Here is a 12,686-nt window from a genome sequence, read left to right on the forward strand (position 1 = left end):
AATTGTTCATAAATTAAAACATATTCTCGGATTCACATTTTTTTGAAAACTTAGAAAATTATCGTGGATTTTTTAAATGTCCATGAATTCAAAGAATTCTTCATGAATTCAGAATATGCTGCCCATTTAAAAATTGTTCATTAATTTTTTGAAACTTTTGAGCTAAAAAGTAATTCATCACTTCCAAATAATGTTTGAGAATTCACAACGTGTTCATTAGGTTAAAAAATGTTCACTATTTGGTTTCAAAACCATGAATTCAGTAAATGTTCACGAATTTTAAAAAAGATAAGTTTGGAAATGTTCAAACAACTGTTTGCGGGCTCAAAAAATGTTCATGAAGGAAATCTCATTTTCAAAAAATATTCCCAAATTTTGGAAGGTTTTAAAGATGTTAAAAAGTTCACGAATTCAATATTTTATTGTGATTGTTGGAAAACAAAAGTAGAATTATAAAAATGCAATATTATAAAAAGGACAACGAGGAAAATAAAAATATGATAAAAATAGAAAGATCACAAAAAGACACACAAAACACCTGAAACTGACTAACGGGCAGTTCCATTCCCACGGCAGGGTGGGCGTTTGCTAGCTATCCCCGAAATTAGTAATTAGGGAGTACCCCTTTGAAAGATTACTTCCACCTTTTCGGGTTGTCATAAATGACGCACTACATGCGTGTTACTTGTCGCAAACTAGAAGTTTTCCCTTTTTTGTAGATTTGTATTTTTAAAACATTTTATCTTCTAAATCGTGCGTCCAAATCTTAAACTGTTTTCACCGTTGGATTTTCGCGTCGAGATATTCAACACTAGATTCCTTGTTGATAGGTTTTGACTAACCTTTTTTCACGAAAAAATAGACAAAAAAACCATACCTCTCGCGATAGGAAAAACCCAGAAAACACGTTTTTTTCCTTTCCGAGAGGCACCACCATGACTTTCACGAAGGCAAAATCGTGCCTCTCGCGGAAACAAAACCATGCCCCTCGCAAAAAAAAACGCGTTATTTTTCCCCTTGCCGAGAGACATGGGCATGCCTTTCACGAACGCAAAACCGTGCCTTTTGTGGAAGCAAAACCGCTCCTCTCGTGAAAAAAACAGAAAGACATTATTTTTCCCCTTCTTCGAGAGGCACGGCCGTGCCTCTCGCGAAGGCAAAACTGTGCCCCTCGCGAAAGCAAAATCGTGCCTCTTGCGGAAGCAAAACCATGCGTCTCGCAAAAACTAAATAGAAAACACGTTTTTTTCGTGCCTCTCGTGGATGCAAAACCGTGACTCTCACGAAAAAACAAAAAAGAGTTTTTTTTTGCAAAAAAGTTTATATTTTCAACAAAAAACTAAGAAATACCGATGAAAAACTGAAACACGCAAACCAAATCAAAAACAAAAACAATCTAAAAAGCCAAAACCGCGTGCAAAAAAAAATGAAATCCGAAGAAAGCGCTTAAAACGCGACACGTGACGGCGGCTGAGAACGCGCCAAATGACGACGTGGGAGTGCTCGCTGCGAGATTCCCTAAGGATCCATGCGGGGAACCGGGTTCTCCTGGAACAAAGGGCGGATCGCCTGCATAGGACCGGTCTAATAAGTCGCTGCCAAACAAGCCATCCAAAAATAATGGTGATAATTGTTTTACATATTAATACAAATATAAAATGAAATGGAAAATAATGTCATTCGATAAAGTTCATGGATTTAAAAATGTGCCTCAACTTTTAAAAAAGTTAAAGTATTTTAAAAGTGATTAAATGTCTAAATACATGTATTTTTTTAAATGCTCATGCATTTTCAGAATTCATGTATTTCAGAAAATGTTTACCTATTTAAAAAATCATGTATTTAAAAATGTTTATTTCTAGGAAAAGGTAGGAAAATAAAAAGTGGAGAAAAAAAGGACAATAGAAGCAGCATGATTAGATTGCTGTGAATACTGTGAAAATAGGTTGGCCCACAAAGCACAATTGTGTATGAGAGAATGGTGTTAGAAATACATGGATACGACATAACGCTCAAAATTCTCAAATAATATATGTAAAATTTATCATTTCAAATACACCGTTAAACCATTTTAACACAGGACACCATCACAAGAATCTCTCAAAATGAAGGTCACCATCGCGAGGAAGAACCAATGTAGCTTTGGAAAGGGCTCGGGGTGTTAATAGGAAAAAGGGTTTGTCGGGGGTCCGACTTGTTCATTTTCCTAAACCATGCGAGAAACAAAATTCATAGCAAGCGTACCGTGTTCTCAGGTTTAAAAGTCAGGAGGTGGCCAACTATATCCCTTGACCGTGGGTGTCGCCACGGGTTCCCTGCCCGCCATTGGTGAGAACCCAACATATGTGTGTGTGTTTTGTTCTATAGGTTCTCGAATTCTTCATCGTCATTGAAGTTGGGCCAGCGATGACAACGGGAATAATGGTTTCTCGTGTTTCCCCATGTCTATGGCCATTCACAGATGGATGTTGATGAGTCAGAGCTGGTGTTGATCGCCAACCATTTGTTCTGGTGTGATTAGTGTTTATCCATTCTCAAATAAAGGGAATGTCATTGTGTTGTGTGTTTGTTCTCTAGGTTCATGTTCATCCGATGAAACCCGGCCAAATGTGGCTCCATTAGGGCTTGTTCGGTTAATCCCCACCACAAGGGGATTGAAGAGGATTGGAGGGGATTGAGGTGGATTTTGACTTACAGGGGATTTAATCCTCCCCAATCCACTCCAATCCCCTTCAAATCCGTTGTAACCGAACAAGGTCTTAGGGAACTTGTAAAGCTTGTGTACCTCTCCAATGTTTGGTCGGAGTTGGGATTATTCTCTGATCTTTTTCGACGTCGGCTTCTTTGGGGTGACGATCTATCCAAATTGCAACCACCCTTGTTTTCCGGTCTATATTGACGGCTTGCTCACCGTTGTTCTTACAAACTTCTATGGACATCTCTAGTCGATGCCCTAAGTTAATGGAGTAAAATCTTTAGTAGAGTATATATACTCCACTATTTTCTTGTCGTTTCTAGCCGATCCCCTAAACTTAACGGGAAACTTCAATTTGATAAAATTCAAAGCATTTTGAACCGAAAATTGCATGCATTCAAACATAAACATAGATAGTTTTGCACAACTCAACATAAAACACAAATTTAAACTAAGCTTAACTAAACAACTTTCGATTGAATGTGATGTCAAGCCAATCCTTCCTCGTACGTACGATGTGCCGCGATTTGGGTCTGAGCCGGTGTCGTCGTATTCATCGCCGGGGAAGACACTCCTCCACTCGTTAACGTCGATCTCCTGGTCATCACCGCCTTCGACCTCGTCGTCGGGGGAGATAACGATAACCTCATCGTCAGCGTCAGCAAAGATCATACGGTCCGCCTCCACGACCTCCCGGTACTACGGACGGAGCTCTTGCATGTAGGCCTCGTCGATGGCCTCGGCCTCGAGGCCCTCCCTCGCTTCACGGTCCTCCCATTCCATAGCCGAGCTCACCACCCCCGTCTCTGGCGGGACGAGGTGGACCTAAGCCGTGCCAAAGGGTAGGTTGAGCGGGCCACCGCGCCATGGTAGCGGACTTGCCAGTGGTCGTACCCCATGGTCGCGAGCTTGGCCGTATGGTCGATCCCGAGCCACCATCGGGTGTGGGTCTCCCGATCCGTGATTTTGGCCATCCACGTCCCCCACCGCCGCTGCAGGACCCCAAGGTAGGTCCTCATCGATGGCCGGGGGGGTGGGGGTGGGAGGGAGGGAGGACGGGGAAGTCCTCGAATCGACGTAGGGGCGTTGCGACGGGCAGATTGGGCGAACGGCGACGACGGCTCGATAAAGCGCCTGCGGAGGATGACCCGCGTGCCGCAGATCCACGATGCGCATCAACAACGGGGTTGTCGTCCACCACGTCCGACCATCAGAGAGGCGAGGAGGGCGGGGGGGGGGGGGGCGGGGGTGCGTTGACGATAGTGTGGGGAAGGGGAGGGAGAAGAGAGCTGATTTTATTCGACCGCTAAGGAAGGAGTAAATATACTCCACTAGATAGGAAGGAGTAAAAATTATACTCACTAAACTGTTTTGAGGATCGGTCAGGTCAAACTTAATGTAGAAAAAAATCAAATATACCTCACTAAATTGATATAGAGGATGAGTTAGAAATGCATTAAGTATCAATAAAGTTGTTGTGATAAGACCATGGCAGAGAGGCGATAAAGAGCATTGCTCATGGCGAAAATGGCGTTTTGGAGCTCGGCCTTCATGGAGGCTAAAATTTTTGATTTTTTTTCAAAAAATTAGTTCCAAAAAATCTGAAAAACAATATACAACTAAACAAGAATGTGATCCGTATGTGTGCAAAATTTTAGGTCGAAATACTTTGAAACGTGACCTGTACAAAAAAGACAAATTCATGGTCTGAAATGATGAATAGTAACATGTGTTAAAAAGTTTCAGATTTGTCATTTTTGCACAACCCTCATTTAAACGTATTTTGTTCTTAAAATTTACGCACTTGTGTATCATACCTTCACCTATTTATGTATTTTTTCATTTTTCTTTTCAATATTAAAATACGAATTTTCACGAAATTTGAAGTTTGAATTTAAAGGCCTTCATGGAGCTCGGGAGCCAAAAACAATTTTCGGCTCATGGCGTGCTATCAAGAGATGCTGGAGGATGATGGTGGTGTTTTCGTTAAAGATTTGGGTTATTTTTCTAATAAGTGGATATTTAAAGGGCTTATATTTGGCCTTGTGCCTTTTTCTCTATCTCAATCTCTATCTCTCTTTCTTTATATATATACATACATCTTTATCTATTATTAATAATATCAATATTATTATTAATATATATATATATAACATTAATAAATAAGGGAGTGCTTCTTCCCGCCCGTCAACGAAGCTATTCCTAAAGTTGCAAAATGTTACCCATCAATGCTATCTATAAGTGATAAAAAACATTTGGACTGGCCGGCTCATGTTTGAAACATCCTATACTGCACGCTACGCGTTATGAGACGACACAGCGCACAGTATTGGCCCGGCCTATGTACAAGCGACCTGATTTTTAAGTTTTGTTTTTCTTTTCCTTCATATTTTTTTTCTACTTTAAATAATTTGAAATTTCGAAAATTATTTCTAAAATTAAGAAAGAAGATTTTTAAATAAAATATTTAACAGTTCATATATATTTTTAGGTTTACAAAATGTTTATGATTTTTCAAAAAATGTTTGCATATTTAAGAACGCTAATTTTAAAACAAATGTTTGGGAAATAAAAAAAGGTTCATATTTTTCTCAAAGCCCAAGTATTTTTTCTAATGAAATTGAATAAAATTTCGCCATTTCAAAAAATGTTCATGAATTCAAACAAATTCTAAAAAACAGAAAATATTAGTAAATAAAAATTTACTTTATTGACTCATAAAATGTTTGCTGATTTAAAAAAGATCATTCATTTTAAAAAAGTCACTTTCGAAAATTGTTCCACCAATTCCGATAAAATGTTCGTCGATTCAAGTAAAATGTTTTAAAAAATGTTCACATTTTCTTAAAAAGTATTTGTAAATAGTATATAATGTTCATGAATTTCAAAATAGTTCATGATTTTAGAAAACGTTCACGAATTGAAAGTGATCGTCTGTTTCGGTGATGCAACAAAATGTGATCATGACCGTTAAAGATTTTAATTTTTTTCTCCATTGCAACACACCGTCTATTTTGCTACTTGCTAGTAATAATAAACAATAGACTCTTTCTGTTCGTCCGTCACATCATTTTACAAATAGACCCCTCTTATTTCTATAAATTAACCTGTAGTACATGTTTAAGTCATATCCTGACCCATTTTAGCATTTTCTGAAAGAAAAAAAATAGTGTTTCAAGTAATCAACCCGTCATTCATATTTAGGTCAGCCAAATCGTTTTTTCATTTAAGAGACCCCCCCCCCCTAATGTTTCACTTAATTAATCAGTAGTTTATGCAAAACAAAATTATCCATATCTTTTCCATCGTAACTTCGATTTTAACATGTTATATACTCCCTCTGTCCCAAAATAAGTGTCGCTGCTTTAGTACAAAATTTATACTAACTTAATACTAAATTTACGTCATTTATTTTGGGACAAAGGGAGTATGAAATTTGATTAAAAATGTTTAGAATCTAAATATGATGTTTTTTTAGCTATTAAGTATTTCTAAAATATAATGTTCGACGCAAACTTAATCTATAGTGTATGGTCCGTTTTTTTTTCGTACAGTCGTGATCCGGAATGCAAATAAACATCCATTAAAATCAGATTGAAAGAAATGAAAACAACGATAGTCATGCATGCACCCCTTTAAAAAACCTATGGAAAAAATAAAATATTTTTAACGTTATTCAGAGGAAGGGAGGGAGGGAGGGAGAGAGAGACGCCTTAGTAATTAGGGCTGTTCACATTCAAACAAGTTTTTATTGTGTGAGCATTGAGGCCATTGATAGTTTTCACCAAAAGACTAAAGAGTTCATAGCAGAAAGCCATGTTAAACCACGCCACCCCACCTGTAGGGATGGCAATAGGTACCCATTACCCACGTACCCTGCGGGTAAAAACCCTATTAGGGTAAGGATATGGGATAAAAATTTACCCATGGGTATATAAATAGAAAAACCTGAAACCCATCGGGTAGAGTGGGTATGGATATGGGATCATATAACCCATACCCATATACCCGTGTACCCATATAAAATCTACGTAAACTCAAAATTATCTCTACAATCTACACGATGTCAATAATTTATGAGTTGAAAGTGTATGCCTATGTGTTGTTGTTTATGACTATATGATGTTGTTTTATAAGTATGTGTTGTAGTTATAATCTAACTTTGTAAACTATATGATACAATGCAGTTTATAACTATAAGTTTTTTAAATTGATGTTTTACAAATATGGGTAATTTTACCCACGGGTACCCATCTACCCTGTTGGGTAACAGGTATGGGAAAAAACTGTACCCGTTCACGGGTATGGGTAAGGCTGTAGGTAATATCAGACGGGGCGAGTAAGGGTATGAGGAGTCTCCACCCGTACCCATAACCTGCGGGTGCCACCCCTAGCCACCTGTGGCACAAAATAAAAAAGGTGCGGTTCTACATTTGTGGTCTGCCAAACGCTATAATACAGCAGATTAAGGGCCCGTTTGGTTCGGATTCCAAAACCAGCTTCTGCTTGGAAAAAAAACTGAATCTGAACCAAGGGTAACTTTTTTTACCGACAGCTGATCAGTGCTGGCTGTAGAGTGCGCGGAGTGGGCGATCGAACCAGTTCTTCTGCTGGAGTTGTTTACGCAGTTCTGCCACCGTCCGGAAATCAGAGTGCAACTTCAGGTCGCGGATCCTTCACTTTCAAACCGCTTGTCGCCCTGAATTAATCACACGGGCGTTTTATCAGCCCGTTTTCTTCTTGGAGCCTTCATGATGCGGTCAGATCGACAGTAACTTGTGAGTGGGAATTTGTCCGAGTCCGTTTAGAAGCTTACTGCGAGTCTGCGACACGCAGGTGCAAGCAGTCTCGCCATCATTAGCAGGCCAGCATGCATGCATGCATGATGAGCGAGTACACATGCAAGGACTCCGAGCTGCCTTCTGGATTTTAGCCCGTGTGTTTGCAGCGCTGCGAGCTGCAGATGGCTAATGGATTATGCGTATACATGGCCGACAGACAAGAAGATCATCTGATCATGGCCTCTCTTTCGGTGTCAAGATTGGCATGCATTGCAGCCATGCCCAAGGCTTTAAGCTAGCAGCAGGCGCAGGCACATGTGCATGATCCATCAGCTACCTAGGCACCACTGTACAACTGGTAGTGCATGCTGCGTAGAGCATGGTGGAGCAGTAGTACACTGGTACTCCATCGGATAAGTATGTGCATGAGAAGGAACTCCTTTTTTTTTTAGCGGCACATAAGGAGGAACTCGTTAGACATATATACCGATTGATGCACAACACACAACAGAATATTATAACTCGGTATATATATCATCCACATTGCATGTTTGCATGCAGTAATAATAATGGTGACTAGTCTATCTAAACCAAATTACCAAAAGCATGCATGCATGCTTCTACCATACCCAGCTAATTAAAATGTTTTGTGTGCGTTTTGACAAATATCGGCCGACCGATCAGAAGGAGGTGAAGGTGCAGCTACCGGTGTGGTCGCCGCCGGCGTCGTCGTCGCTGCAGGGGGTGTGGGTGTGGCGGCCCTCATAGGTGGTGATCACCATGCGGCAGTCTTCCGACAGCCGCTCCACGCGCTTCTTCACGCGGCAGTTGCTGTGGGTGCACCGGTAGTAGCTCCTGCAACGCACACCCACACGTACGTAAAATTACACACACACACACATACTAGCGCAGAGAAGCCAATTTTTGCAAGAAAAAAAGAACAGTAATTAATCCAGAATAGATCTCTATCTGGAGTGTTGGTTTCATTTGATGAATGAAACCGGGGAGGAGCCTCCCCGTTCTTCTGAAAACAAGATCTCTATCTGGAGACACAGTAAATCACAACACACGTATCATAGTAATCTAGAATTAAAGTTTCCAAAAAAAATCTAGAATTAAAGTATTGGCATAGATAACATTCATGAACGCTGTATGATACTCATTGCGGGAAAACATCAAAACATTACAGTATCACTATCACATGTTCTTCAGTGTGAAAATTCTAGGTTTGTTCTAAGCCAAACCTCCTTTAAGTTTGACCGAGTTTTTAAACAAATATAGCAGCATCTATACCACTAAATTAGCTATATCAGATTCAAGATAACATGCATGTAGTTTATACCATATATATTTAATGTTGTAGCTATTGGCATTTTTTCTATAAAGTTGGTCAAACTTAAAAAACTTTGACTTAAGACTAGCCTAGAACTTCAAGTATTTTGACGAAAAAGGGATTCTCCCTGTTATATATATAAATCAACGATCAACTTCAAGTATTTTGAAATGAAGGGAGTACAAGCTAAATGCAAGCATGGTCAGAACTTGACCAAAGCAGAAAAGAAATGGGGGAAAGGGTCTCCATATTTGTTCTTCAAAAACACCAAAACAGAAGGAAGAAAAATACATTACTACATAGGCATTCCCGCTTCAACCCAATAAGATTGGAGATTGTAGGAATTGGCACCAATTAATATTTGGTTACAACGCAGGAGAAACGTAGGAAGTCATGATACATGGGAATTTTTCTAGGTTACACTCAATGGAGTTTTCATTTGCTGTGAAGTACAAAATTGTATCACAAGGAAGATTGGTAGGGTTTTAATCCCACAAACCTAACCAACTCTCTGTCTAGTGTTCCGCCCTGCACGGCAAATGTTGTAAGGAATGTTTGTAACAACCTTATTTTAATTAATTAATAAGCATGGTGGTTAAAACAAAAAACTCTATGGCTAGGAGGTTTAAAAAACGTAGTGTTGGGTACAACCCGTGCCTTGTATATCATGTACTATCCAGATTCCCGAAAGAGCTCAAAACACTAGAATTAATATCCGAACCGATGTCAACAATGATTCACATCAAACGAACACATTATAATTTAGAGTAGGAAAAGAGCGGAGATGGTGGTGCATTGGTCTTGATGACTTCTCTGAATCACATGATTTTGAGTACTCTACGTGAATAAGGAAAACGTAGGATTACAATATCATGCCACTCAAAGGATAATGGTTGGATTTGGAACAAAGTTTATTTAATTGCATGTATCACAAGAAAAAGAAATGATTTTTCATAAGAGTGCAAAGGAACAAAGTTTATTTAGGTGGATGCAAAATTTCCTTTACAATGTAGTGCAAAGGAACAAAGTTTATTTAGGTGGATGCAAAATTTCCTTTACAATGTAGTGCAAAGGAAGTCTTAGAAAAAAATCATGTGGGATTCAATCCTAATAAATCATGTATTTTTCCCGATGAAGAGCACTTTTATTATTCTTAAATCATAATGTGACATAAGGGGATACAAACATAATGAGCATGCACTCGCCTCTACGCGACTATGATGCACACAGCCAACTAACGCACACACACAAAGGATCATGCCGGTAATTAGCAAAAGTCATACATGACCGATGTTGTACCTAGGCGGATGCAACAAAAAACAATGATGATCCATGCTGAGAAATTGCACATCCAATGAAGATTATGCAGGTGTACATGATCTGAATGTGGACAAAACCACGCAAGCTAAAATCTTTGCACGCACAATGGCAAGCAACCCAACAGGCAAGAGCCGTCCGTAGGAACAATTTATAAGAAATCCAGTTGCAATGCTCCAAAATTCCTATGAAAATCTTTGCAATAATATAAGATCTCAAAGTACAATACGATGACATTTGAGTTCATGTCAAAATTACTATGCATTCGGATGGTAGAAATGATTTTCACAGAATTTTGGCCGCCCCAAAGCTTATGGTTGGAAAGGTGTATATACTAATCAATGTAACACTATAGTCTTTTTCATGGACAATGCAGACGCTCGCATGCAAGGAAACCACCACACCACATACACACACTCACTCTTCGCAAAAAAAAAAAAAAAAAAAACATACACACACTCACACAACGACTACTGAAGACACGTGTCCGGAAGCTTCAGATTGACGAATTCACCACATGGCCCCACCGAAAGAATATATCACCTTAATGGGACGCAATGAGCATCAAACCTACGGTTTGATCCCGATGTGCAGGGAGTACAACCAGCCTTGGTTCTCGATCCAAAGGCTTGGAAAGTAGATATACGGTACGGGTTTTCCAAGCAACTTAGAGATAAATGATTCATTTTATTAAATGTGGGCAATGGCTTCTGTACAGAATCCAATAACAAATCTTAAAATCGTTTGATTCAAAGGACTTAAAAGAAAAAGGATTCCGGTCCTTAAGAATCCTCCTGTGTGGTTTTCAGTATTATAAACAATAGGGATTTCTCTAATGATTTATTTGCACTAGATTTTATAGAATTTTTTTCATGAACTTCAACATCTTTATCTCTTTTTGTGATGCAACCAATAAACAAAAAAAAACATGTAGGATATTGCTATCACACTTTTTTTTTCCACGTTTTTAGAATCTGCAAATTAGGGGACGGTCCGTGGAATCTTACGCACTTCACAGTTCGCGCACATCCTAGAATTGCATTTGGATGTGACATGCATTTGTAGTACTAGTAGAAAACGAATTAGGGTAAGCACATATATTATGTACTATGTGTATACCTGGGATGAAGGCTGTTCTTGACAACCTTCTGGCCGTACTTCCTCCACTTGTATCCGTCGTCCAGCACGTCCACTTCGCTCCTGGTCTGGAAGCAGAACCGCGGCTCCCTCATCTTCCTCCTCACCTTCATCTTCCCCTTCTCCGCCCCCTTCCACCTGCACGCCCACCATCATCCATCACCATACCCATCAGTGTCTCATTGCTAGCTCGTGTAACCCTAGATGTTAGCACTATCACACGTCGAATCGTCCACCAACACGATACTATGTAGCAGGTAGCAATACACATCTTACCATGAGCTCGGGCCATGGCAGCTGGCTGTGGTGGTAGTGGTAGTAGTAGCAGCAATCTCGTTGCCCGCTCTGGCCGCCGATGTGCCCGCCTGAGAAAAAGCCCAAAATTCCTAAGGAATCAAGCAAGAAACACCATGCAAGGCGGTCAAGCATGCACGTCAGCGTTAGCTAGTTACCTCGCCGGTGCCGCCCAAGGGCGCGAACCCGGTGGGCTTCTCGAGGGAGGCGGCGGAGTGGCAAAAGGGGATCCCCGGAAGCAGCGGGTACAGGCCACCGCCATGGTCCGAAGAGAACATCACGCCGTGGTTCCCGGGCTGTTCTTGGAGCACCAACGGCATCTGGTGAAGCTTGTGCTGGTTCGGCAATGGAGCGAGGAGGGGAGGGGATGCGTACGGATCGAGCGCGTAGAGGCTGGGAAGGCACGCCCCCAGCTGGCTACCGCCTTCCATGCAGGATCATGCAAGCGATGGATCAGCGCGGCCTAGCTTGGCTTGGGGGCAGGAGATGCCAAGGAGAGGATAGAGAGAGGCTGACTGAGAGAGAGGTAGGTGATTTCTTGCCTAGGTTAGAGAGAGAAAGGGGAACAAGAGCGGTGGGCAAGCTATAGCTGGGAAGAGGACTGGACAGACCCACCCTTTAAAGAGCCTTTTGCTCAAATTGTGGTACTGCTCGTTGCTGTAGCTGCTGGATCCTGCAGATTCATCTATCGGCTCCTGCTTTTGTAGCTTGCGTGGTGATGTTTAGGCTCTGCTTGGATAGTCGTTTCGGTTTCAAACACGCGGATAAAAGATACAGACCTTGAACCGTCGTTTTGTTTTTAGCTCGGGATGTTTCAGTGACCAGTAAGAGCAACTTTAACGGACCGATCCAAATAGACGATGATTTTGTTTGTTTTTTGTTCGTTTAGGTCGATCAGGCGAACACGAACGTCCGCTTCCGCAAATGGATCGACACATCCGTCCAACGCTAGCCGCATCGATTTTTTCCATCGTGCGAAAAAAAAAGTCGATCACGAAGTGCATAATTAAACATTAAAAGCCGACCACAAAGGCCGGCGAGAGTCCACGCGTCTGCATTACATTAATTAAACATAAAAAAACAAAAACTACGAGGGCAGTCCTAGGCTTCGTCGTAGTCGTCATCGGGG

At 40.8% G+C, this 12,686-nt stretch overlaps 1 protein-coding gene across 1 annotated transcript; it reads right to left on the bottom strand.

Moving 5' to 3' along the window:
- Positions 1–7,966: 7,966 nt before the first annotated feature.
- Positions 7,967–12,217, bottom strand: LOC123427410 (probable WRKY transcription factor 12). The gene is made up of 4 exons (XM_045111445.1): positions 11,716–12,217; positions 11,540–11,628; positions 11,246–11,401; positions 7,967–8,331 (listed from the first exon to the last, which is right to left on the bottom strand). Exons 1-4 carry the CDS (start codon positions 11,986–11,988, stop codon positions 8,157–8,159), a joined length of 693 nt encoding a protein of 230 aa, XP_044967380.1. The 5' UTR covers positions 11,989–12,217; the 3' UTR covers positions 7,967–8,156.
- Positions 12,218–12,686: the final 469 nt, after the last annotated feature.

The sequence above is a fragment of the Hordeum vulgare genome, chromosome 2H (assembly GCF_904849725.1).
Source record: "Hordeum vulgare subsp. vulgare chromosome 2H, MorexV3_pseudomolecules_assembly, whole genome shotgun sequence".
Classification (NCBI taxonomy): domain Eukaryota; kingdom Viridiplantae; phylum Streptophyta; class Magnoliopsida; order Poales; family Poaceae; genus Hordeum; species Hordeum vulgare.